The following is a 27,681-nucleotide window of genomic DNA, read 5'->3' as shown; positions in this document are numbered from 1 at the left end:
GGCCCAGGTTTGTAGCTTTTTGCATAATGTCAGCTCGTTGTACAGCTCTTTACTTGGTGGGTGGGGGGGAAAATGGATACAAATAAAAAGTTACTTTTGGAAGAAGCAGCACGAGGATGTAGTCAAAAGCCTGCCTTCTTTGAGTGGACCAGTGCCAGAATCTTCTGCTGGCACAATAGCTGGGGTCAGTCAAGGACAGGCAGAGTCTGGATACTTCTTTCAGCAGCAGTGCCAGCTAGTGACAGCTTAAGCTGCCCTTGAAACTGGACCTGAATCTTACAAAAAGCAGGAGCTTGAAGGTCTGTTACTTAGGTAAAAGATCTGCAAAGCTTGAGGGCTCTTAAATCCAATCTGCTTCAAATCCATCCAGGAATTTCTGTGAACTCTGTGGTCACTTGTATGTGTGGGAAAGGGATGGGAACTCAGTAGGGCTGGTAAAGCACCAAGTAACAGCCCTGTCTGGATCCTGTGGAAGCTGTGGGGTGGAGTTCATGTTCAGGAGGCACAAGTACACATTCAGGCGTTTGACAGCCAAAAAGAACCCAGGGCAGCATACAGAATTTGGTGGAAAAGCAGGGAAGAGACACAAACAAAAGGCAGTTCTCTCATTGTTTCATCACAGCACAAATTCTGTTAGCACTCACAACACATGAGTCCCTTTAATGTGTGAAATGGCACATTCCAGAATGATTACCTTAAAGGGTTCCTTGGGACATCATCCCTCACTCAGGTCTGCTTAATAACAGCAGCAATGAAATATTGTAACTGTTCTGCTTAGGAGAAGTGAGGCTGAAGAAACAGGAGAAACTTACTGCAAATTGATCTTCATGGTGAGCATGTGACATTCCTTTAAAATAGTCACATGCATTCAATTCTTGCAGTGGGGAATTAGTTTGCCTCAACCTTACTGTCACATGTCCTGGGCAGCTTGGTAAATATCTCCTTTTGTGGCCTATGAGTATGTGCAAGTGCATCTTCCCAGAAATGCAAATGTGAGTTTAATAACACTGAGAATGAAGGACAGAGGGCTTTCTGCACCTTCAAGTGACAGTTCCTCTGAACATTTGAGTACATTTCGTTAGTAAATTATTAAAAGCAGAACTGTTCAGCAAACTCCTGCAAACCAATCAACACAAAGCAAAGACTGACAGATCTTTAGATCAGCTGGTCAATCAAATAGGCATGTTAACACAAAAACATGAGCTTCACATTATTTTCTTTAAGATAACCCTCAAAAAGCCATAATGTGAACTGCCAGCTTACATAAGGGGAGTGGTTAGTGAAGAGTCAAGATGAGTTTTGCCATCATGCATTTATCATCCTATTCATAAAGAGTTTATGCATTTTACCTGATGGAAAGTTCTCAAGTCGACTTCACTTGTTGCAAAGGCTTCTGAGGAGATTAGGGACTTAGCAGGTGTATAATGAAACATGATAATAAATAAACTATAGGAATTTACACGTTACACTGTGTTATGAAATACCATTGATGTGCTGAATCATGAAGCAGTTGTGGACTTTGTACCTAGGTTGCATAACCAGCCTCGGAGTTTTACAAAGTTGAGACAATAAAAAACTAGCTTGTTCACAGCACTTGACTGTAAGGGGGAGTTCCCAGGGCTTTGCATGTGGACAGAATCAATCCTAGTCAGTTATCAGGTATACAATAGACAGTGATGCTGAAATCTGTGTATATCACATCAACGGAACAGGGGAAAAGTTATTAATTCCCAAATGAAATGTGGAAGTGGTGTGAGGGCAGTTATTGCAGAACAGCTAAACAATTTGTTTACATCCCCACCTAAGTCACGTTCATAAACATCTGATTGTTCCTTCTCTCTTCTAGACTATACTGAGTTTGCTCAAGTCTCTGATAAAATGCCATCAGTGGCTTTGACTGAGGTAAGTAAGGTGAAACAATTGCTCTCCAGGTTTTGTACACAACACAATTTTTAATGGCCTGGAGTAAGACTTAATTCCACTGCAGCAGCATATTGCTATGGATAGTTGTATAGCTTTGATTTCCCATGTCATCCGTTCCTGACTATTTTTGCCACTTTGAATTAATATAGTGACTTAAAATTCCAATATGTAGTAACTTTTACTTTTTGTTGAAGCTTACCTCTGTGGTCTTAGATTATTTCATGTGTGAATAAATGTCAGATGATTCTTAACTCCTTCTTCCACCTGCCAGTTTGGTGTCATCTGCCAATTTCGTAAACACAGTTACCCTTCCCTCTTTCGAGCCCGTACTAAAATATTGAACAGACTTGACCTGCCTGAAGGGCTGCAATCCGGTTAACCCCCATCTTGTAGCAATAAACAGATATCCGCTTTATTTCATCTAGCGATCCGCCTGTTGGCACTGAGCCAGTTGCCCTGACCAGATGAAACCCACGTCAAGCAGTTTGGCAAACAGAGCTGAGCACCCAAATTCCAGAGGGGCACCCCTCAGTGGCTGTGTGAAGGAAGTTTTCAGCAATCCCTGCCATATTTGGCTCCTCCATTGCCCCCGCCCTCACCGGAAGTTCCCTCACGGCGGGCCGGGCTCAGCGCGCGCCCCCGCCGCTTCCCGCACGGCCATTGGCTGAGCGTACCGTCCATCAGGCGGTGGGCGGGGCCTGGCTCCCGGCCCGCGGGACGGCGGCCGCGCCTGCGCGTTGCGGGCTCTGGCGGCCCCGTGTGGCGGAAGCGGCGGGGCCGCGCCAGTTCCGCCTCGGCGTCGTTGGCGCTGCACAAAATGGCGAAGATCGCCAAGACCCACGAAGGTAAAAATAGCCCGGAAGGCCCCGTGTCCGCGGCCGCCCGCGCCTCGCTTGGGCATCGCCCGCTGCGTGTGTTGCTCCCCGGCTCCGGGCAGCGCCAGGCGCGGCTCGCCGGGCGCGGGCCGGGCGGGCAGGGCCTGTGTGTAATGGCGGCTGCGCTCGTCACCACCGGGCCGGGCGGGGGACGGGCATGAGGGGGAGCTCTCGCCGTGCTGGCGTGGGACGGAGCGGCGGCCAGGCCTGTGCGGGGCAGCTCGGTCATTGAACTCCTCTCTCCCGGCCTCCTTCTCCCATCGAGCCTCGGCCGGTGCGCCGTGCGAACCCCGCGGGGCCGGTGCGAGTCTCGCATCACAAACGCCGACACCGCGCGTTCCTCCCCCCGCCGAGCCCTTTGGCCTCGGTAACCAGGGCTGCGGGGCCGGAGAACGGCGCGGCCGTGCCCAGACTGACCCGCCGCGGTGCTGGCTGAGAAAAGTGCCCCGAAGGAAGGGAAGGATCGTGAGGTGTGGAGCGTTCGCGCTGCCATTTTACACAGACTTCCTGCGGCCGGCTGTTGGCGCAGGAACGGCGCTCCCGGGGCTCGCTCGGCTCCCGGGGCTCCCGGGGCCGTGGAACCCCGAGCGCTGTCCCAGGCGGGCTGTGCTTCTCCAAGGGGCCCTGAGCGCTGCTCTCCGGCTCTTCTCAGCGGGAATCAAAGCGCTCTCTGCGGGCATTGCCTGCGGCTGGCCCTGCGCTTAAGGATTTTCAGGCACACCGGAGAAGAATTTGTGGAATTACAAATTACACTGCTTCTGTGTTTTTGCTTCGGGGTTTTTCACTCGTGTTTCTGTGTGCGATAGGTGTTCTGCTGTGTTTTTTGTTTTAATTTATATGCGTAATTCACTGATCGCAAACTGCCTCTAAATGGTGGTTGTGCACTGTGAGGGCACCCAGACATTCGTTGCCTTTTAGTATTTTTTTTTTTTTTTCAGTTTTGCACAGAAAAAGCTTTTCAAATGGAAATCCATCATCTCCCGTGGAAGTGGGGTTAATATAGTGCTTAACACTACAGACCTAATCTGAGCTTAGGGATGAAGAAAAGCTTAAACTGTTGTGCTTACTTTTTTAAAATTTAATTTGATTTCTTTTTTTTTTTAGAATTTTAGAGTATTTTGGTACAATTACAGAAATTGTCTTGTCCTTTGTTTATATGCTGAGACATGTGTAAGAGTTGTGTGAGATAGTACCCAAGTGAGTATTACCCATCACAGTGCTCTGCCTCTCCTACTACCTAAAGAGATTTTTGTCTTAAAACAGTAGAATTGTTGAGGTTTGGTTGTTTTCTTTTTTTTTTTCCCGAGCTGAAATTGCTTATTTATTGGAGCAATTGGTGATGATGCACTGACTTCAGTGAAGATGCTGACATGCTTCCAGTTGCATGTGTTTTGATTACTGTTGTGTCACAACGGGTTTGAAGGGGGAGGGTAGTTAAGTTAAAAATATATATAACGGGGTATGAGCATGTAAGGGGCTTTCCCTGCATGGAGGCATCAGCTGAGCAGCTTGATTATTTTGCTTCCAAGTTCTGTCCTGTCTTTTTTTTCAGTTCCTCACTAATCTTTCAAATTGAGTTGTTTGTTACTAAATCATCTTAAAATATTTTAATATATTTGTATTGTTTGTGAGATACTTATTGATGGTGCAAGGTACAGCTTGAGAGAAGCATCAAAACAGTTGGAGTTTGTGTCAGCTACGTAGTTAAAGGGGAGCTCTGAGGCTGAAAAGTGAAGTTTCAAGTGGCAGTTTATAAAGTAAATACGTGAGCTTTCAATGCTGTTGAAGGTCATTTTTAGTTTAATTTTTTTTTCTTGCTGAGAAAAGAACAGAGATCTTCAAACATAATAGATCTAACATGTAAGAGTGCTAAAAATAAAGCCATGCAAGGGCAAGCTAAATGTGCAAAAATATGATAAGACATGAAAACACAGAACGTGTTTACTCTGTGAAATACCTCTCCAGCACAGGGTCTTATTTCTTGTTTTAATGTTTAGAGTAGAAGTACATGTGTGGTAGCAGAGCACATAGTTGGAGAGAGCCTCTCTTTGTGCTTGATGTTCAGTGACTTCAAATTCACATATGTTAACTTAAATAATATTCAGCATTTGTGATATGTTTCAAATCAACTGCTTGTCAAAGTTACTTCTGGTAAAATACAAAAATATATAAATAATAGAGTAAAATACAGGAAAGGAATGATCAGGAGAATATTATCCCCTTCCTCTTTTTTTCCCCCCTATATCCCCCTCCCTTTACTGTTTCTCTGTGAGTGAAGTTTCCATTCTGTCCTGCTTGACTAAGCCATTAAACAAGTAGTTTACTTAGCACAATGTATCTTTAGGCACTGTAATTACTCTTTCTTAATTTGCTTTTTATTAAAGAGCTTTGTTAAACACGGTGTGAGCTTTCCAAAGGAAATGCCACTTAGCTCAGGGAAGCTAGCTGGCACGTCTTGAATGTCAGAATAGCATTTTCCACCTGAATATGTGGTGCTTTGCAAACCCAGGCTGCCTGTGGCTACAGCCTCCTGGTTCAAGGGCAGATTCTGTAGGATGTTCTAGGTGCAGGGTTCCAGGTGGGATCTCAGAGCAGAGGGACAGAATCCCCTGCCTTGCCTTGCCCTGCTGCCCACGGGGCTTTGGATGCAGCCCAGGGCACGTTTGGCTTTCTGGGCTGGGAGGTGCTTCATTTAAACTGGCACCTAGAGGCTGGTATTAATTAAAAATTAGGGGGGCTATCAGTAAGGTTTGTTGAGTCTATATAGACTTTTTTTTAATAAATAACCCAGGAAAATGAGAATGCTCCTTACCCTGCTAACAGATATGATTTAAAGGAGAAGGCCAATTATGAATGACACCTCTACTCTCTTAAAGAAATATAACTGTTTTAAAGATAATATTTGAGGACAAGGTCTTAGTATGTTAAGTGTTGGTAAGAACCATCAATAAGAAAATATTTTTGTGTTGACAGTTTCAGTGCAGAAATCCCCCAGCTGTTTCACTTAGCTGTTGCTGATAGTGGAAGTGGGAGGCCAAGCACGAGCCAATCTCTGTGGCCCATCCTGCAGTGCAGGGGACTTTTCATGTGAATTTTGGTGTGTTTGCTATGTGCTGGAGCTGTATGCTCAGGTTGAGTCAGTGATGAAGATCTGTAGGCAAGATCCATAGGCTTTTGCATGCTGAAGTTGGTTACAGCTGTGGAGTTTGAGCCAGGCCACGGAAGAGCAGGGTGTTTGCTGTCCCACTGACTGCCCTTTGCAGATAAGGGGAGCAGTGGGGTTGTACCCTGACATCACCCCCTCGGCGCTGGTAGGGCTGTCCTTGGCAGAGATGGAAGCTCCAGGTGTGCCCTTCCACCCCAGTACTGCAGTGCACCAGGCTGCAGAGGGAATCAGGAGCTTCATCTGCTCCTCTCTGGGACAAACAGAAATAACTAAAAATTCCGTGGAGAGGGTAATTGAGTTTCCTTGGCTCCATAGCTGTGCCGTAGGATGATTGCTCACAACCTTAACAGGACACTGCAAGCGCCTCTGAAGGGAGGCAGAGGCCTCTGAGGGCAACAGACAGATCCCTAATTTGGAAGTAGTTTCTTTCTGCTGCTTCACACAACTAACACATTGGAGGGCAATGTATTCCAAGTTCTGGACTCACAGGAATCCCCTGGGCTGTGCAGGATTTTCCAGGCAGCAGATGTACCCCAGGCTGGATTCAGGAGGTGCTCATGCCAGCAGCACAAGGCTTTTGGGAGCTTTCAGCTTCTCACGAGTCTGTAACAGAGGGGGCTGAAGTTATTCTGCTCTAGAAAGCCAGAAGTTCAGTGGAAGCCCTGAAATGGCCAGTGCAAGATTCTCCTTATAAGCCTTTAGGGTGTATCTTCTGTGCTTGGGACTCTTGATGACTTCAGAAACACATTTGTGCTGGCTTTCCTCACCGGACCAGTGCAGGAATTGCTGATTTGCTGCCAGGTTTGCTGTGCTTCACACGAAGGCAGTGCTGCTTTCTGCCTAAGTGAACTCTTAGTTCTTTCTGCTCTTCTCACTCGTAGCTATGTGGCAGTGTGTCAGGTAAAACTCTGTTGAGTTGCCCCTCTAGAGAACATGCCTTTGTACAGGAATCATAGTTTGGCTTACTGTGGGGTTGTGGTTGGTTGTTGTTGTTTGTTGGGATATTTTTGGTTTTTTTTTTTGGTTAGTGGCAGTCCGTGATAAGAAAAGGACCCAGCTGTGACGTTTAAGCTTGAAGTTTGCAGTGTTGACATTTTAAACTTTTAAACAAAGTAATTTTGATCCAGTAATTTGTATTATAATGCTAATAATCTTAGCTTTAGAAAAAAGTATTCTTATTTTTTGTCAGGTTTCCTAACAGGTGTTGAATAACGTTGTGTAGTGTCTTTTGCAAGACGGCTTGATGGTAAAAACATGTCATGTTTATTCATCATGTAAAGAGAAGTGAGCAACAGTAGTAAACAATTATTGAATACTCAGGATTTAAGATATTTGTGAACAAGATTTCCTGTAGCTTTTTTGTAAATTGACAAATTTCCTTTAAGTTAAGGTAGCAGGCTATAGCACTTCAGGTGGGAGAGGGAGAATCCCAGAATTATTCATGTTGAAAGGGACTTCTGCAGTCCAAAAACAATGTAATGCAATTCTTCCTTCCAGCCATGCTCCTTCATATTCCTGCAGCCATAAAATGCAACTCTTGGGGGTTTTCTTGGCCATTCAAGTAATTGTTTGATCTAGTGAAATTTACATTGTATGGATAATTGTTATTCCAAATCTATTAACTCCAAATTCACATGGAAACAATAATAATTTTTACACAGCTGTGCCTCAACATAGTACAGTTGCATTTGTTGAAGATAGTTGGATTACTGCAATTTATTTTCCTCTTGCATTACAACAGATGGGAGGAAGGCATGGTTTAATTTTGTTCCTTGTTTTTTGGATTAAGAAGTTAATGTTCTTTCTGAAAGTACCAAATTTCTAGGGTCAGAGATGGCCACCAGAGTTGATTAGAGTCAGATCCTGATACAGTACAAGAATGACAAAGCTCCCATTTGTCCCATTTGAGGAGTGTTTTGTTGTCCAGAAGAATAGCAGTCTTCAAAGATGGTGGTGCAGGCAGGAATAATGATGAGGAAATAACATTTGAGCTTCCAGAGTGAAAAGACAGTCCCTAAGTTTTGGGGTTTTTTTTATTAACTTGGTACCCAATGGCATATTGGAGTTGGATTTTTTATTTACTTATTCAAAGATAGTATGAAACAAATACAGTGTTTTAATAAATTTCAGTTCTGAGAACCTGTGCAGTAATTCTTTTGAACAGAGTTGTTTAAATTAGCAAAATTGCTGATAACATTGTGAAAGGCTTTTTTTAATGAGAGGATGACATTTGTTGTGAAAGGGTTTTGTTAGTGTAGTGTTGAGAAATACTGCAGTGGTGTAAATAAGCTTCTCTGCTACCTCTGGCAGAAGATGGGATGTGGCAATAGTGAGTTAAATAGTTTGCTTTAAGCCACATAATTAAAGTACACTTGCTGGATCATACTAAAACCTGAGGAGGAGCTTTTTTTGAATACCAGCTTATGAATTGTGGTTTTGTAGTTTTGTGTGTCATATGTTTATTTCTTTAAAAATAGTTTTTCAGGTTGGGCAAAAATCTGTTTGCTGTACATAGTGACATGGCTGCTGTATTTGGTATGTTTGTGTAACAAGACATTGTGTGTGTGTCTTTACCCTAGATATCGAAGCACAAATTCGAGAAATTCAAGGAAAAAAGCCTGCTCTTGATGAAGCACAAGGAGTAGGCCTTGATTCCACAGGATATTATGATCAAGAAATTTATGGTGGCAGTGACAGCAGATTTGCTGGATATGTCACATCTATTGCAGCTACTGAATTGGAAGATGTAAGTAATTTTATTTATTTTGTTTGTTTAGGGCATGCATTGTAACTATTTCAGAATCGATTTTGGGTTACTTTTAGTAGCAGTTGCTTGAAGTAGAACCAATTTCCATTAAAGCCACAGTGGACCAAGTATGTCTTATGTTGGAAGCACATAATCATGAAATAATTTGGGTTGGAAGGGCCTTTAAAGATACTCTTGTTCCAACCATCTTGCCAGGGGCAGGGACACCTTTCACTGCACTAGGTTGCTTAAAGCAACCTCCAACCTGGCCCTGAACACTTCCAGGGATGGGGCATCCACAGCTTCTCTGAGCAGCCTGTGCCAGGGCCTCACCACCCTCAAAGAAAACCATTTTTTCCCTAATATGCAATCTAAACCTACTCTCCTTCAGTTTACAGCCATTTCCCCTTGTCCTGTCACTACATGCTCACATAAAGGAGTCCCTCTCCCACTCTCTTGGGGGCTCCCTTCAGGTACTGGAAGGCTGCACTTAGGTCACCCCACAGCCCTCTCTTCCCCAGACTGAGCAAACCCAGTTCTCTCACCTTTCCTCAAAAGAGAGGTGCTCCGTTTCTCTCATCTCTTGGTGGCCTCCTCTGGAGTCACTCCACCAGGTCCCTGTCCCTCCTGTGCTGGCCCCAGAGCTGATGCAGGGTTCCAGGTGGGATCTCAGAGCAGAGGGACAGAATCCCCTGCCTTGCCTTGCCCTGCTGCCCACGGGGCTTTGGGTGCAGCCCAGGACACGTTTGGCTTTCTGGGCTGGGAGTGCCCATGGCTGGGTCATGGCCAGACTCCCTTCCACCAGCTGCCCCCAAGCCCTCCTTATCAGGCCTGCAGTTCCAAGTCTGGCTTGTACTTAATGAATTTTGCTTTAGAGCCCTGTAAGCCCAAGCAGAAGGCAAAAACTTGTGGCCTGGTACTTGCAGTTAGCCTTGGCTGGAATAATTTACTTTGTTCTGTTACTGCTGCCAGGATTACAAATGACAGTAAAAAATTAAAAAAATTTTAGCCAGCAAATTGTAGTGACTGCTTTAAGATTCCTGGTTCAAATTTCAGAGCTGTTTTTAAGAATTGGCTTTTTCACTCTGTTGTGTTTTCCTTCTGTATCCTGCTTGTAAGATTACCTTATGTTAATTTCTAATATTAAACATTGGACCATATTTTCAGTTGCAGGAACCATCAGATCTATAAGTCTTATCATAAGTACAGAAGGCTTTATAATAAGTACAGAGGCAACTACATCATACACTGAGAGAATTCTATTTCTAAGAATGAGGAAGATGTTTTAGTTTAGTACTAGTTGATACTTGAGGGTTTTTTTTGGTGATGTACTTGTGTCATCTGCAGACTTCTAAGAATGCCTTATTAAAAATTTCCATTGCTCTGGGGCTCACTGAAAAAGTTCCATAGTTTTATGAGCAGTTTTTCTTTTGGGTTGCTGTAAATAACTGAATAGAAATTGACTGCTGATGTGAAGGAATAGCAAAGGCAAGTGCTTGTTATTGCCATTGTGATTGAGTAAGTATAACTAAACTAACTTGAATCTGTCTCTGAATTTTTCACTGTTTCTGAAGCCTTTTTATAGTTATTAAGTCTTGTTCCATATATATATGTGTATATATATATATGTATAGCTGACTTGTATGAAAATCAGTTTGAATATCTCTGCCCCAGTTCTCACACACCAACTAGGGAACTAGTTAGGTTCTAATGGTAACTAGTTGGTTCTAATGGTGCTGACTAATGGTAGTGCTGATATGAAATACAGACTTTTTGTCTAATTAGTGCAGATAGCATACTTGATTAAGTGTAGCATGCTGAAGATTACTTGAGCCTTCTTAGTGATATGAGCAGGTTTATCTGATGCACCAGTTTAGGAATAAGAAAAGCTATATGAGAAAGCTTGCTAAAATTTTGAATTAGCTATTCTACTTGCCCATTTTCATCTTTTCTATGACCACAGCATGTTTATTTGATGTTAGTTTATCTAAATATAATACCAGCATGACCAGTTCACCATGTCTTTACTGACAGGATGATGATGACTACCCTTCCACAAGTCTGCTTGGCCAGAAGAAGCCAGGATACCATGCTCCAGTGGCATTGCTTAATGACATACCACAATCTACTGAACAGGTACGTTGCAATTGAAGGCACAGTAAAATACTCTTGTAAGCACTGAGGAAAGAAGTGTTAATAACAGGTTTTGTTTGCTAGAAATAAAACATGTATGTAAAGAGCTATGTTTTTTTAATGTTGCTGCAAGCTTGTTGCTGCTTTAGTTTGGAATTCCACAAGGTGATAAAGATTGGCACTTGTGCATGTAAAGCCAACATGAATATCGAAACTAAACTATCAAAATTTAAAAAAATTGAAATCCAATACTTTGTTAAATTAAAATAACTGGGAAACTTAATATCCTTTATACATATCATTTTTGAAGGAAAATGTAATCACCTAAGTTTTACATTCCTGGAGTATTTTTCTGTAAAATCTAAAAGCACAAGAAGTAGCATTAAGTCACCCTGCAAAAAGAAGGGGAAAGGTCAACAGCATTAAATGCTTTGGTAACAAGTGAATAAACTCTTAAAATACCAAATTTTATCAGAAATTATTTCATAAGAAGTTCTGTGTTTAAAAAACTGGAATTCTAGTTATGGAAGTAAAATTTAGTGTGGTGTTTTGACATTTCCTGCATAGTGGAGGCAAAAAATAATATAAGTCTTTTTAATAATACTTAAAATGAATACAGTACCTGACAATTTTCATATTAGTCTTCATAAATGTGTGACTAACAGGCTCTCTTGGTTTTTAGTATGATCCTTTTGCAGAGCACCGTCCTCAAAAGATTGCAGATCGGGAAGATGAGTACAAAAAGCACAGGCGGATGATGATAATTTCCCCTGAGCGTCTCGATCCTTTTGCAGATGGTAATTTATTTTGGCTTTTCTATACCCTGTATGAAATTTTTGTCTTTAATTGTCTTTAGCCCTTTGATTTCTGTTGGCATGCTTATAAACTTAGTTTTGTTTTAAACATCCCCTTTTCATAGAGATTTGGTTGAAAATTTAGATGCCATATTCTTCATCTTTATAATACGAGTTTTCTTTCCAGGTAGAAGGACAAGAAACTTGTCAATGAGCCATTGCCATAGAAACACAAAGGGTTAAAGGTTTCTCTTTTCATTTCGTTTTGGGTTGTGCGTTGTACTTTGAACAACTTGTGTATTGAGTGCTCAGATTCATTCAGTACCTTGATAGTTTTCATTCCAAGTTATATAGACTTACAGGGTTACTGCTTTTGAATGCTAGTAAAGCACCTAATTCTTACCATCCTATGTAAATTTTAGGTGGTATAGCTAAAAGAAGCAAAAGCATATATAAGACTTTGATACTATTAATAGTTCAAGTCTGTTCTGATAATTTTAGAATGCAAGTCAGGAGAAGGGGTGTTAGTGGGTCTGAAATTTTCTTCAGGTGAGTGAGTTTCACGTGTGGCAATAAGGTGCCTGTTGGCTTAAAATTAGTAGCTGTTTTGCAGGTTTTACAAATGAGAATTTCAGCCTGCATGAATTAGTAGGGATATTAATTATTTTACTTGCTTAATTGTAATTGATATAAACATGTATTGTCAGAATTCACAGGCCCATACTAACTGTCCTTAATTTCTTTCCTACAGCAGTACTGCTATATGCCAGTCCTGTCTGCATTCTTAAGGGTGCAGTTCAACACATCCTGTGTAGATTATGGTGAAAAAGTATTCCAAAGGAAAGTCCTATCAAAGCTAGTGTCAGAAAGACACAGCCAATTGGGCAGTGATCTTCAGCATAGAAATGTTTAAGAAGTTTATTTTTTTCCCTAAAGTATAATAGCTATACCACTTGTATAGCATATCAGCACATTTTTCTTAAAGAAAAGTGTTTTTCATGACAAGTCTCATTTCTATAAAGTTGGGCTTCTTTTAATGTATTTAAAAACTCAGTTAATGCAAGATACAGAGCATAAAACAACATATGGTGTACAAAACCCATTACCTGTGAGTATTGTTGTGGTGGTGTATGTACTGTATTGCATTCAGATCCCAATCACAAGTGTCCCTTGAGAAGAGAAGAGGGGGAAAGTGTCATCAAACAGTATTTTGGGGTTTTTTATTTTGTTTTATTTTTATTTTTAATGAAGCCCTGTTACAATATGACACTAGAAGGTGTGTGAGACATGTCCAGATTTGTCAAACTTATAAATGGGTCTTTATGATAAAACAATTTAAACATTACTTAGGTATGCAGTAGTTATTTATAGTCAGATAACAAGTAGGATTTAACAGCTTACACAAGGTAATGTTTTGATGATAAATATCTTTCCAAAGTGTTACTAATGGTAAAGAGATAATTTTCTAGGCTTCTATTCTGCTGCTTGAAGTCAGAACTGCTGATGGAGACAAAGGCACGAAAGTGTACGTATTCCGGATTAGCAACCCAGGAACCCATCACTTCTGAAGACTCTTAACTGTGTTGTCATTTTATCATTTTTATCGGCTTTAAAATATTTGTTTGAAACTGCAGTAGTTATGTTTGTGTTCAAACAGGTTAAATTGATCAGCAAACTGAATAAACGTAAGATACATGTAATTTTAAAAAATTTCAATCAAAAAGTAAAATTAAATGATCATGGAATAATATAATACTAGAGCAGGACAGTAGAAGTCCATAGTTTCTGCTTATCCTGTACTCATTGTGCTCCATTCCTGTTGCTGTTCTCTTCTGCAGGAGGGAAGACTCCAGACCCTAAAATGAATGCCAGAACATACATGGATGTTATGCGTGAACAGCATTTAACAAAGGAAGAGGTATGTGCAGGGGAGGGTTTTCCACGTGGGCTGAGTTTCATGTTACAGCCTTTGAAAGCGTGTTACAAAAGTGGGAGTGTAAATTCTCTTGACTTTGTCTTGACTTAAAAGCCCCTTTCTTTGGAAAATCACATTCTTCATATGTTGAAAGTCAGTAGAATGTAAAAACATCGAAAAACCATCTTTTCTATGTAATAGTAAAGCAATGCAGGGGAAAATAGTCTCAATACATTTTAATCTGGATTTAAAAATTTTTTTTAATAGAACTTGTACTTTCTCTTGTTTATTATTATCTTTCAGAGGAGGAGAGAAAATCTTAACTGAGAATTACTCAGTGTGAGAGATGTTTGTTTTTGTGAGCTCTATGTAAAGGAAGGCAGGAAGGTTTTAAAAGGCTTTTGATGAAGTACCTACAACAGTACTGCAGTGCTGAGATTGGGTATAAGATTGGCATTTGGTTTGAAATGTTAAAAAAAAGGAGAAAACCCAAAAACATGCTTTAATATTTATTTAATAGTTAAAAAGATATTGGTAATATAAACAGATCTCTTGTCTCATACCTGCAGTACCATCTGGCTAATTGGAACAAGACCTTGTGGTTCCAGTGACGTCTAACATTGATTTGTTTTGTCTTAAGTGAGGAATTATTTCATAATTTTGGCAGTCTTACTGCTTATGGATCCATTGAAGAGTGCAAAACAGTCACTGTTAGTGTGCTGTTTCAGCAGTATCATCTCAGGATTTAAAATAAGAATTTCAGGGCTTTTTAATGTCATGGGATGTAGCTCCTGTGAACATATTTTCTAAGTCATCCATCTAGTTTACTGAAGTGGTACTTATTTGAAACAGGTGGGTAGTGGTCTTAAAGCACATACCTATTGGTGACAGAAACTGATAGCTTCAAAAATTCTATGTGCATTTGCTCTAAGAATGGCTTTTATTAAAAAATTAGTTTAAAAACAGCCCCTCAAATACAGCTCCTTTGGCACTATAGAAGAATTTGGAAAAAGAGTGGCCTTGAAATGAAAGCAGTGGCTAACTGCATGTTATTTGAGCAAAACCACATAAAAAGATACTGAAAAAGCTCTTTTAAAGGTATAATTTGAAAAATTCTTACGTTTTTGTTTTTGTGTTCTTGAACAGAGGGAAATTAGGCAACAACTAGCTGAAAAAGCTAAAGCTGGAGAGCTTAAAGTCGTCAATGGAGCCGCTTCTCAGCCACCTTCAAAACGCAAACGGCGTTGGGATCAGACAGCTGATCAGACTCCTGGTGCTACACCTAAGAAATTGTCCAGTTGGGATCAAGCAGAGGTAATGACCTATTGCTCATCAGCTGTCTACAGAAGGCGTTATCATTGCTAATCCTCTTGAGTGTCAGAAGTTTGTTACTGTACTTAAGAACAACTGGCAGTGTTTTATTGTATAGGATGAGATACTGACACTTTTGGTTTTGTCTCGTGCAGACTCCAGGGCACACCCCATCCCTGCGATGGGATGAAACCCCAGGCCGTGCAAAGGGAAGCGAAACTCCAGGTGCCACCCCAGGCTCCAAGATCTGGGATCCCACTCCCAGCCATACCCCAGCAGGAGCTGCAACGCCCGGCCGGGACACGCCTGGGCACGCAACGCCGGGCCATGGAGGGGCCACTTCCAGTGCACGCAAAAATCGGTGGGATGAGACCCCCAAAACAGAAAGAGGTATTTATGCAAACTGGGAGGCGCATCATAAGTTTGGAATGGTTAATTATGCTGGGTTTTTTCACCTTATGTAAACGGTGAGTTCAGAATCCAGGCAAAAAGTAATGATATTCTGACATCTAGTGGTTGATGTGGGGAGTTTTCTTGTCTGAGTTCTTAGCATCGGGTTCTGCCTGTGCCCAAGTGGCACCCATGAAAGTATCTCAGCTCCAATATGGAACAACAGTTTTGTCATAGCTAATGACTGCTGCAGGTTGGGTTTTTAGTGTATAAAGGACACAGTGAAAAAACACACGTCAAATTACTTTTCATGATATGTTTGTGTGTTGTTTTTTAATTGTTAGGGGTTTTTTTTAAGAGGTTGTTATTAAAACAAGTTAGAGAAGCATCTTACCTGCCTAATTTGAATTTGACTTTGGTGTCAGAGAACAGTGAAACACTTGTTACCTGCTTTATATAATGCTTCTATCAAGGGAGTACATGGAGTACTCTGCTCAATTTGCTCAATTCCTAGAATATCTGAGTTGTTCTTGTTTTTTTTAGAATCTTTTTATGCTAAGGTTCAGTAAGAAGATGACACTTTTCTCGTAAAATAAATTTCTCTGTTAGATCTTTTCAGTGTAAAGCCTAGGTTTTTTGAATATTCAGTGAAGTATTTGTTTCAATATTCAGCAAAAAGTCTTTACTTTTAGCCTACTATTTGTTAATATGATACTGAGAATGGATTTGAATATTGATAGTAAAATTGGAGTATGTACTGTTCAGCTTTCTGAGAGGATTTGGTTTGTTTTTCCCTAGATACTCCGGGCCATGGCAGTGGCTGGGCTGAGACACCTCGTACAGACAGAGGTGGTGACTCCATTGGTGAGACACCGACCCCAGGAGCGAGCAAAAGGAAATCCCGCTGGGATGAAACACCTGCGAGCCAGATGGGCGGCAGCACTCCTGTTCTGACACCTGGCAAAACACCCATTGGAACCCCAGCTATGAACATGGCAACCCCTACACCAGGTGAGCTCAGTCCCTTGTCCAAGACTTCTCTTAGTGTTGGGGGAATGAAGCATTTCCTTCTGTATTGTCTTTTGAAACAGACTTCTGCCCAGCATGCTCTCCTGCCTGTATGAAAGCAGTCAGTGTATGCTCAGTATACTATTTTTGTGGCAATGCCCACAGCAACTCGTTTCTGGAGAGGAATTGAGACTAATGCTACTTACCTATTGCTGTTCAGTTTAGTTGGTAAAAAAATGATAAAAGGCTCTGTAAAAGTTTGATATCTTATTTGGCTACAGAGTTCAGGTGCTATGGAAACTTTGACTCAAGAGAGCATTAAAAAGTTAAGTAAACAAGTTATCTGCTTCTGCACACAAAAGGATTTTTTAAAAATACTTATTTTTTTAACATTTGAATATAGGTCACATCATGAGCATGACTCCTGAACAGCTACAGGCTTGGCGCTGGGAGAGGGAAATTGATGAAAGAAACAGACCACTTTCTGATGAGGAATTGGATGCTATGTTTCCTGAAGGATATAAGGTAATTAATGTGGATTAAAATAACAGCAGACCATGATGAAGTTTTTTTCCTACCAGGGATTACTGGGTTTTTTCCCCCAGAAGTAGAATGTTTCACATAAAGTATTGATTGTACGCACTTGCTTGGCTTGATTTATTGTAAATCCCTTAGAAAAGGGGGTCTGAAGGTGTTCTCACAGGCAAATCATTGCTGTGTTTCTCAGTGCTGGAAATGCCTGTCAAGGCCAGAAATGTACTTTGTATGGGCTGATAGAAACTGTAAGTCCAGATGTAGACAAACATGGAAGAGGGTCACAAATCCTGAGACAGCAAGAATACTATGTTGATTCAGTTGTTGAAGTACTTCTTTAATCCTTGGAGACTTCCCAGTTTATTATGCCAGCTCTCAGCAATGGGAGTGAGCTTTCTTCTGAAACGTTGGCAGTACAGGATAAGTGCAAATACAAGCTCTCAGGGTGAGTTTGTATTGCTGGGAACATGGGATCTGTTGTACACAGTAACACACAAATAAATCCCCAAACAAATAAAGTGAAAGCTACAACTTCAAGCTTCAACGTTTTGTGTTTGATGGGTTCTTCTTTTCATATCTGTTGCAATTAAAATGAATTTTGTTCTTCCTTCTCAGGTTCTCCCACCGCCAGCAGGTTACGTGCCCATCCGTACCCCTGCTCGGAAGCTCACGGCGACTCCCACGCCCCTGGGGGGTATGACAGGGTTCCACATGCAGACCGAGGACCGCACCATGAAGAGTGTCAATGACCAGCCGTCGGGCAACCTGCCCTTCCTGAAACCAGATGATATCCAGTACTTCGACAAGCTGCTGGTAAAGGAGATCTCACTCATGCTGATTGAACTTCACTGCTTTCTTTTGATTATATAGCAATGCCCACTTATTTGTCTGGAATTATTTGCAGGTTGATGTTGATGAATCGACTCTGAGTCCTGAGGAACAGAAAGAGAGAAAAATAATGAAATTACTTCTGAAAATAAAGAATGGCACGCCGCCCATGCGAAAGGTAAGATGAGTTGTCAGATACATTTATGCAATCTAATTTTTCAAAAATTGGTGTTTTCAGGTTTAGCTTTAGTTGTCCATCCATGGGATTGTCTTGAAGATAATTTCCTAAGCTTTGCTATCTATTGTGATTTAAACCCAACTGTTAACTAAGCCCCACACAGCTATTTGCTTCTCCCCTTGCTTCCTGTTGTAGGATGAAGGAGAGAATCAGAAGAGTAAAAGTCAGAAAACTTGTGCACTGAGATAACAAGAAATAATAGTAAAGGAAAATAACAGAAAAAAAAAGGATAAATAAACCCCAAGGAAACAAGTTATGCAGATGGAAAACACTTGTTCACCACCACCCCAAGTGATGCCTAAGCAGTCCCCTAGCAGCGACCCTTGGCCAGCGTTCCACCTGGCTTGTGTGCTGAGCCTGGTGCCATATGATGTAGAGCATCCCTTTGGGCAGTTTGGGCCAGCTGTCTTGGCTGTGTGCCCTCCTGATTTCTTGTGCCAATCCACCTTCTCAGTGGTAGGGTGGGGTCAGAGGGAGAAAAGGCCCTGACTCTGTGTAAGCCCTGCTTGGCAGTAACTAAACATCCCTGTATGTTTAGTTTCAGCACTGTTTCCAGCACAAATCCAGAACACAGCCCCATACTAGGGGCTTGGTAGAGAAAACCAACTCAGTTTCAGCCAGACCAGCACACTCTGTTTAGTGTTTTTGTTCTTCCTCTTCTATATCTGTATGGCTTTTTGTTTTTCAGTATAATTTAATACTGCTGCTCTTTTAACAGTAATGTCAGTCACTAAATGGTGTGGGCCTTGAATAATTTTTGGTTTTTTTACAATTATGAGAAATTGGATTTATAGTGTGTTTTGCTTACACGGCTTTGTAACTTTCTGGATTTTGCTTCTTTCACTTAAATTAGCTACTTAGTGTAGCTCTTCTTTAAGTTTTGGCCTTAAGCACTAGGCAGCATAATAACAGTCTTTTCTGCAAATGCTCTAAACTGACCAAGCACCGAGCTGCCTGGATGCAAACAAGGGCTGTGAAGCTGTTTTCCAAAGGGAGCCAGTATCAGCTCACAAGTATGCTTCTCTTGAAAACTGAACACCTGGGCACTGACAACACAGTGTTTGTCACCACACATTTGTATTTTAACAGATCAACTAAAAAATGCTTGAAATAGTTTTGTGGTGGGTGGGGCAGATATTTGGAAGCCTGTGGATGCAGTGAGTTACATTTTAACTTGGTTGTACCTGTTTTATGATTGTTCAGTGTTGCTTCCTTAGTTTAACTGGCAGGTTTTCTGGTTTTGTTCAGGCTGCGCTGCGGCAAATTACCGATAAAGCTCGGGAATTCGGAGCAGGGCCGCTGTTCAATCAGATCCTGCCCCTGCTGATGTCTCCCACACTCGAAGATCAGGAGCGGCACTTGCTCGTCAAAGTCATCGACAGAATTCTGTACAAATTGGATGACTTGGTCCGACCATACGTACACAAGGTCTGTTGCATTTTGCTATTTCATCTCTGATTTGCATATGAGAAGAGGATGATGCCACTTTTTTAAAACATATTTCACTTTCATATTTCTTAAACCAAACTTTCAAGTTTTTATAGTGTGATTGGAGTGTAGGCTGTACAGTATTGAGGCATGATGTAGATATGATATATGCATATTTGGAGGTGGGAAGGACCTTATCTGATGTAGGTAGTGTCTCCAGGCTACATCCTTAAGAGACTTAAGAACTATAAGAAACAGTGCAATAGATGTAATTTTTTCTGATCATTGTAAGGCTTTAAGCTTGAATTAATGGAATCATCTCTGTCTCATGGACTCTAATAGTGCTAGAAATACTATAGTAAATATTAATAAAAGGAAATATTAATATGTTTATATTCTTTAGATCCTTGTCGTCATTGAACCACTGCTGATTGATGAAGACTACTATGCTAGAGTGGAAGGCAGAGAAATTATTTCAAACTTGGCTAAGGTAAAACAGTATCTTTTATTAAAGCACTGAGTTAGCTTACATATACCTGCATGTTTACAGGCATGGCAGAACAATTAGCTGTGCTGTTCATAAATCCAACTGCTATGTTTTGTGTTTTGTCCTGCAGGCTGCAGGTTTGGCAACAATGATCTCCACAATGCGACCTGATATCGATAACATGGATGAGTATGTCAGAAATACAACAGCTCGAGCCTTTGCTGTTGTTGCATCTGCTCTGGGCATCCCTTCTCTGTTACCCTTCCTGAAAGCTGTCTGTAAAAGCAAAAAATCCTGGCAGGCCAGGCACACTGGCATCAAGATTGTACAGCAGATTGCTATTCTTATGGGTTGTGCTATCCTGCCTCATCTCAGGAGCTTGGTTGAAATTATTGAGCATGGTAAGTTCTGCTTTCCCAGACTAAGTTTTTTTTTACCCACTTTCTGTCTGAAAGTTTTTATATCTCAGTAAGGCACAGTGACAGGTCCTGGTTTTGTTGTTGCTGTGACAGAGAAACATTTCAGCTGACTCTGAAATGTGAATGACTCTGAAAGGTGAATAAAGACAAATAATTGTTCAGTATTTCTGAAAATAAGTTAATCCCTTTTACACTGCTGCTCTATTGTTGCAAATTTGAACTTAAGTCACGAGTACAAGAAGTGGTACTAAACCCTGATCTCTTGCAGGGCTGGTGGATGAGCAGCAGAAGGTTCGCACCATCAGCGCTTTGGCCATTGCTGCTTTGGCTGAGGCAGCCACTCCCTATGGTATTGAGTCATTTGACTCTGTCCTGAAGCCCTTGTGGAAGGGTATACGTCAACACAGAGGAAAGGTAAATCCAAAATGCTTTCTTTAGTTTGAACTGAAATGGATGTGTTCCTGCTGTAACTTATTAGAGACATATTTTGCATTTCAATAGGGTTTGGCTGCGTTCTTGAAGGCCATTGGTTACTTGATTCCACTCATGGATGCCGAGTATGCAAACTACTACACCAGAGAAGTCATGCTGATTCTTATCAGAGAGTTCCAGTCTCCTGATGAAGAGATGAAAAAAATTGTGTTGAAGGTATGTCACAATGATAGTTTTGTGTTGATACTGAACGTGTATAAAAAAAATTCCAAACAAAAGCAAAAAAACCCACACCCTACACCAGATTAAAATTGTTGGATTTTTATTTCCTGTCAGGTGGTAAAGCAGTGTTGTGGTACAGATGGTGTTGAAGCAAACTACATTAAAACAGAAATCTTGCCACCCTTCTTCAAACATTTCTGGCAGCACAGAATGGCACTGGACAGAAGAAATTACAGACAGGTATTTTTGGTCTTTTTTTTAGCTGGGAAATTATTATTATTATATTTACAGTAGAAGAAGAAAATTAGAATATTCATTCAGGCTAAATACTTATTTTTGTATGTGTCCTGAAACTTGATTTTTGTTTTACTAGCAATTTAGAAGTTGTGTAGCTAAGAAGATTTTCAGGTTCTTAGGAGGTTATCACAACATTTTACATATGTGAATGTCTTCATCACTTGCAAGGTGGGGTGGTTCACCCCATTTATGTTCTTTAAAATAGTAGATGATTACTAAAGCTAAAACTAGTTTTTTGTAGTTGACTTAATATGTTTCTTCAGACTAGGGAAATTATTTTCAAGATGTAGAAAGTAGATTTTAACTACTTTTCAGCATAATTTTAATGGTTGCTTATTTAACATTTCTGTATTTCAGTTGGTTGATACGACTGTGGAGCTGGCAAATAAAGTTGGAGCAGCGGAAATTATTTCTAGAATTGTGGATGATCTGAAAGATGAGGCTGAGCAGTACAGAAAGATGGTCATGGAAACAATTGAGAAGATCATGGGAAATCTGGGGGCAGCAGACATCGATCACAAACTGGAAGAACAGCTCATTGATGGTATTTTGTACGCCTTCCAGGAACAGACCACAGAGGTAAGGCCTAGGGTTGGAGTATTCCATTCACTGGAATTGTAAGCCATCTCACTGTAATACAGAAATGTGTGCTTCTGAGTTAGATTTTAGAATCCCTTTTTAGATGTCAGTGCTCTAAACAGTGAAATCCAGAAACAATCTCTGGAATGTGTTAGCATTTTAAAAACAATTTTAGATTAGGGCAAGTTTAGGTAAAATGCAGTGATGCTGTTTGTCTGATTGTCCTTTATTGTTTTTTTCCCTCAGGATTCTGTGATGTTGAATGGTTTTGGCACAGTGGTTAATGCTCTGGGCAAAAGGGTGAAACCCTACTTGCCACAGATCTGTGGTACAGTTTTGTGGCGTTTGAACAACAAATCAGCCAAAGTCAGGCAGCAGGCTGCTGACCTGATCTCTCGTACTGCAGTTGTCATGAAGACTTGTCAAGAGGTATGGACTTCTCTTCCAGATTTGCTCTGGCAGGTCACAGTAATGAGAGGGGAGGGGAAAATGACCTTCTAACTCTTTTTGCTTGCTTGTAGGAAAAACTGATGGGACACTTGGGTGTTGTTTTGTATGAGTACCTGGGTGAAGAATATCCTGAAGTACTGGGCAGCATACTTGGAGCGCTTAAGGCTATTGTGAATGTTATAGGTATGTTTTTGTCTTGATTACTTGTCTGTTCAAGAGCAAAATAGAAAAACCACTGTAAAACTAAATGTGCCTCTTTGAATTCAATAGGTATGCACAAGATGACACCACCAATCAAAGACCTGCTGCCACGGTTGACACCTATTTTGAAGAACAGACATGAGAAAGTACAGGAAAATTGTATTGATCTTGTTGGGCGTATTGCAGACAGGTAAGCTGAGTAATGTTAAAATAGCTAACCTTTGTGGGCAATTACTGTAGCAAAAGCTCAACTTTGGCTTCTGGGTATTTGTTGTCATATCTCTTGATATTTCTGAAGTTGTGCCCAAAACTTGAAATATTTAGCAGACACACTGTTGAATTACCTAATAAAGGAAATGCTTAAGCTTAGCTCTGTGCTAATTAATAGGTGCTACAGTTTGTGGCTTTATGTAAAAATCTCTAGCATCACTGAAGAGGTAACTCACTTTATTCTTTTTCAGAGGTGCAGAGTATGTTTCTGCAAGAGAATGGATGAGGATCTGCTTTGAGCTGCTTGAGTTATTAAAAGCTCACAAGAAAGCTATCAGAAGAGCCACAGTGAACACTTTTGGTTATATTGCAAAAGCTATTGGGTAGGTTGGTTTAATGCTTGTCCACTTCTTCACACAGTTACCAAATATAGTGGTGATTGTTAGTTTTCTGGTGGGAAATATTGATTAACATAGGATGTTGCACTTCTGAACAAAATTTGTGGACTAATAAGGTTAAAAATCTTATTTGAGAGTAAGAGCTGTTGTCTCATGAATCACTGTGGTGTGCATTCACACCCTCTTAGTATTATTTCATAAACTCCTTTAAAGAATTTATCTTCTCTCTCTTTTTTTTTTCCTCCCCCCACCAAATCACTAGTTTTATCAATTCTTTAAGGTTTGTTTCCACTAAGGTCATACTCCAAGTCAGCACATTGTAGAATGAGGCACAGTGGCCACCTTTATGTGTGTTCTGTAAGAGACTGATGACTGGCTGAATGCAGATACAGCACTCTCCTGGCTGCTTGCTCTAAGTGTTCTCCGTGTATAACATAACCTGTCTCTGTCAATACTTGTTTTTATACAAGTCTGTAATTTCCTCTGGGATCAGAGTAATAGTGGGGAGACTCTGCTTACTCTCCAGAGTTCACAAGTGGAAGAACAGAGGGCAGGGAAAAAGTTGAGTCTAGACAAAGTAAAAATGTTGCTATGAAAATAAATCCTTTAGCTGTTCTAGAGTTTGATGTTTCATGTTTAGCATTCAGTTTGTTTCCTAGTTCTCTAAACTATTTATGAGGGCTAAACCATGTTTCTCTGCCACTTTTTTGAAGCTTAACTAATTTTATCCAAATCCTCACTGAGTCTATTGACATGGATGTCCATGTTGTCTCTTCCAGACCTCACGATGTATTGGCCACACTGCTAAACAACTTGAAAGTACAGGAAAGGCAGAACAGAGTATGTACTACAGTAGCAATTGCTATTGTGGCTGAAACATGCTCACCCTTCACAGTGCTGCCTGCACTCATGAATGAATACAGAGTTCCAGAACTGAATGTCCAGAATGGTGTGTTAAAATCGCTTTCTTTCCTGTTTGAATACATTGGAGAGATGGGAAAAGATTACATTTATGCTGTTACACCATTGCTTGAAGATGCTTTAATGGACAGGTGAGTGCACTTCTGTGGTACAGTTACCCATAGTGACTTTTTTAAGGATATACTTGATTGTTAATGATAGCAGATATGCATATTGTCCTTGTTTGCTGAAGCCTTTAAGTGGCCAGCATAATTTGGAAGCTGTTATTTGCAAACAATTTGGATTATATATGCTTCAATTTTACTAATAATTCTGAAGATTAAAATTACAAAAGCATCTTCAGTGAGTCAAGACTTCTTCCATTAAAACTGCTTTTGATAATTTCTATTGTTGATACTTCTGTGGAATTGGAGTGCATTAATTTTTCAGAGAATTCCCATCTTTTTTCACTTTACTGATTTTTGATACTCTGCCTCTTGCTGTTAGTAAGTATGGCTTGAAATGTTATTAGTGCTTTCAAGGCAAGTGTTGATGACAAGAAACAGTATGCTTCTCCAATCATGTTGCTTCTGAGTCTCATTCATTAATTCCCATTGTTCTCTTTGCAGAGATCTGGTACACAGACAAACAGCCAGTGCTGTGGTGCAGCACATGTCCCTTGGTGTTTATGGGTTTGGCTGTGAAGATTCTCTTAATCACTTGTTAAACTACGTGTGGCCCAACGTGTTTGAAACCTCTCCTCACGTCATCCAGGCAGTTATGGGGGCTCTGGAGGGCCTCAGAGTGGCGATTGGGCCCTGCAGGATGTTACAGTACTGCTTACAGGTATGGTCTGTGTGCTGGGGCAGCAGAGAGAGCTGTCAGGCAGGGCTTCTTTCCACCAGACAGAAAAGTCAGCTGAAGATGATTTCCAACAAAGGAAAAACGGCTTTTTGTCTCCAAAGTATTTTTTAAACAAATACTCTGTGCCAAGGACTTGAATAGTGGAAATAGGCAGCAAACAGCGGGTCTGGTATAGGGAGATAGCTGATTACATCACAGAGCTTGTGTAGAAAGAGCAGGTAACTTAGAATATCAGTTGACTAAAATAGCCTGGCACTTTGATTTCTAAACTGGAAGGATCTCAAATTTCGAGGATGTGAACTAATGACTGGGGAATAAATTAGCTGTGGGAGGGGTTATGACAAGTAATCAGTGAGATAAATAAACGAGAGGATAGGATTAGTAGTTGTGATTTGTTGTTAGCCAAGAGAAAAAGTGAGATGTTTACAAGAGTGCAGCACTATAAACAGTGCTTTGATTAGACTTGGTACTGCTAGAGCAACACTGGGCAGTTCAGCTTCTGTAAATAGGGTGGTAAAATCTGAAGACTCCTTTTCTGTGTTATTTTGTGTCACAGCATGTGACAGTGGCTGTGTTGGCTATGGAATTAAAGCTCACCTAACAGGTGGGGAGCAAGGATTAAAGTCATGCAGGTCCGTGTAGAGAAGGTGTGACAGCATTTTAGTAATAATTTGCAGATAGGAAATTTCAGACTTTTGCAGTGTGGGGACCTCAACATGAAGATACTGAGGTCAGTAGTAAGGTGAAAGTCTCTTGCAGTGCATATTCCTGCAAGTACTGTTTGTATATTGTTAGTACATAGAAATGTTTTTCCCTAGAGCTTGTATGTTCTGTCCATTTATTAAATGCTTGTTCTGCAACGCTTGATTAAATTCAATAAAGGAACATTTGAACTGCAAGCCTTTATTACATTTTGTTCTGTTCTGTTTTCTAGGGTTTGTTTCACCCTGCCAGAAAAGTCAGAGATGTTTATTGGAAGATCTACAATTCAATCTACATTGGCTCACAGGATGCTCTGATAGCACATTACCCAAGAATCTATAATGATGAAAAGAACACCTATATTCGTTATGAACTTGATTACATCTTATAATCTTCTTGTTCAGTTGTTTGTGTTTAATGCACAGCTGTTGTTCAGTTAAATGCTTCGGATTTCATGATGTAAAATTTTAAAATTTTGGAGATCAGTGTAGAGCTGGTCAGAGGCAGAGCTAGGTATCCAGTAGCATGATTTTTTAAATATGTCCTCGTTTTTTGATGTTAAACAGTTAAAGCCAGTAGTGACCAACAAAACAGTAATTACAAAGTACTGGAGGGATTTTGTTTTGGATCCATCTTTATGAAGATTTAGATTTCATTCCTTGTGTTTAAAGGGGAAGTTTATTTGAGAAATAAACATTTGTGTATAAAAACTAATTTGTGTGTGGTTTTTGGACAGAGGGGCTTGTAAAATAAGTCCCTTTGGATTAAGTATTTGTTTATGTAATGAATAGGTGGTATAAAACATTTTAACCCTTTTTGTCATCCACTAGCTTTTGAATAAATAAGAAAAATGTACCGACTGTAGTTAATGTGTGTATCTTTGTCATGAAATAATGTAGCTGTAGCCTGGCTGATGGTTGTAGTAGTATCAGTTTATTTTAATGGAAAAAGTATTTAATTTCTTCTTGTTACTACTTCATTTGCAGTATCCTGGTGGACATGGCTTGTTAAATTTTCAGAAGTGAGCAGTTTTATTGTGAATTGCATTTGTAAAACCAGTTGTGAAAATTATGCATATTGATATATTACAGGCTGTGCTGTAATTCAATTAAAGAGCTAGGAAAGTTAAGTCCCCAGCACCTCAGATGAGGCAGTTTCTCAGAAAAGCATTCTCTTTTCTCATTTGCTTTTTGCGTGTGTACTACAAAGAAAAAGGTTTTGCTATCAGTAAAGCACCTAAAACCCAAGGATAAATGATTTTGCTAGCAGTGTACATTATACCGTGTTTGTAAGGTAGCAGGAGGCAGTAGCTGGCTATCAGACACCTTGTTCTGTGAGTGCTTGACTTCAGTGATTCATTTCCATCTTACAAGTTCAGGGCAGTGGTGTTACCTGACTTGTCTCTGTCTCACATAAATGTGAGAGTCTTTAACTGTTCAGCATATAGAAAATTTGACCCTGCCTTTCAGGTCTAATTTTTTGTTAGGGGTTTGGGATGGCACAAAAGCAACTTGGGGCCCTTTTGTTAATAAAGGTGCCACTGCTACTTAGGAAAGGGGAAAAGTAACTTTTTTCATCAGCTGGTTTTACCGAAAACTTGGGTAAAAACAAGTTGCAACTTGTTGAAGTCTTTATTGCTGAACTATTTCCTCTGACAATAAGGTGCATTCTAGTCTATTTTTAGTGCTTTGTCACTGAATAGTGTTGTTTGTATTACAGATAGCCTGCCATCTTCCTTGCCTCAGAAGTTCTGCAAGACAGAACCAAGCAAGTGCCAGTAGAGAGGGAGAAGGGCTGGAAAAAAGCACTGAATTTTGAGAGATGAGCCAAAAGAGAGCTCTGAAACAGGTAGGAATAGATGATGGCTCCTGACTTCTAGATATGCTTCAGCAAATTCATTATTCTTAGAAATAAGAAGTGAAATTGTAAAAATTTTCTCAAAGTGGAGAGCAGCTTCAAATTATTACCATTTTTGTATTTTTGAAGCTTATCACTTTTAAATCTCAAATACTTTCATAAATCTTTTTGAGGAAGGTGCAATGTTTCCCTTGTTTCCTCAGGAAGACAAAAAAGGGAAGGAGAACTGTGTGATGAAACAGAATCGTTCATAAAACTGATGTTCATGTTTGGGTGTTCTGCTATCCCAAGTATCTGGTATGAAGTCAGGTTTGAAGTGGCCGTATTTAAGTGCAGCTCTTGATATGCAGAGTCATCAGGAAGCATTTTTATCC

At 40.5% G+C, this 27,681-nt stretch overlaps 1 protein-coding gene across 3 annotated transcripts; it reads left to right on the top strand.

Annotated features, from left to right (window-relative positions):
- Nucleotides 1-2,691: 2,691 nt before the first annotated feature.
- SF3B1 (splicing factor 3b subunit 1) lies at nt 2,692-26,314 on the top strand. Of its 3 annotated transcripts, XM_058027893.1 has the most exons (25): nt 2,692-2,768; nt 8,544-8,710; nt 10,745-10,846; nt 11,526-11,640; nt 13,476-13,555; nt 14,699-14,866; nt 15,019-15,253; nt 16,052-16,264; nt 16,665-16,786; nt 17,411-17,608; nt 17,700-17,801; nt 19,110-19,289; nt 19,693-19,779; nt 19,907-20,177; nt 20,464-20,609; nt 20,697-20,843; nt 20,964-21,089; nt 21,504-21,725; nt 21,972-22,154; nt 22,247-22,358; nt 22,446-22,566; nt 22,838-22,969; nt 23,764-24,036; nt 24,514-24,730; nt 25,683-26,314. In XM_058027893.1, the coding sequence occupies exons 1-25, from the start codon at nt 2,741-2,743 to the stop codon at nt 25,839-25,841; spliced, it is 3,906 nt and encodes a 1,301-aa protein (XP_057883876.1). In that variant the 5' UTR covers nt 2,692-2,740; the 3' UTR covers nt 25,842-26,314. The 3 variants fall into 3 exon arrangements, with proteins under 3 accessions (XP_057883876.1, XP_057883878.1, XP_057883877.1); XM_058027894.1 differs by lacking the exons at nt 2,692-2,768; nt 8,544-8,710; nt 10,745-10,846; nt 11,526-11,640 and adding an exon at nt 11,708-13,162; XM_058027895.1 differs by lacking the exons at nt 14,699-14,866; nt 15,019-15,253; nt 16,052-16,264; ... (15 more) ...; nt 24,514-24,730; nt 25,683-26,314 and having other exon boundaries at nt 11,825-13,497.
- Nucleotides 26,315-27,681: the final 1,367 nt, after the last annotated feature.

The sequence above is a fragment of the Melospiza georgiana genome, chromosome 7, assembly GCF_028018845.1.
Source record: "Melospiza georgiana isolate bMelGeo1 chromosome 7, bMelGeo1.pri, whole genome shotgun sequence".
Lineage (NCBI taxonomy): Eukaryota > Metazoa > Chordata > Aves > Passeriformes > Passerellidae > Melospiza > Melospiza georgiana.
Note: the sequence above shows the minus strand (reverse complement) of the source record. Positions and strands in the feature narration are given on the sequence as shown.

Bases quoted from the DNA above. Each gene is read 5' to 3' on its own strand.
- SF3B1 (XM_058027893.1), top strand. From the start codon at position 2,741: ATGGCGAAGATCGCCAAGACCCACGAAG. The intron at 2,769-8,543 runs GTAAAAATAGCC...TCTTTACCCTAG, and splicing joins GATCGCCAAGACCCACGAAG to ATATCGAAGCACAAATTCGA. The intron at 11,641-13,475 runs GTAATTTATTTT...TCTCTTCTGCAG, and splicing joins TCTCGATCCTTTTGCAGATG to GAGGGAAGACTCCAGACCCT.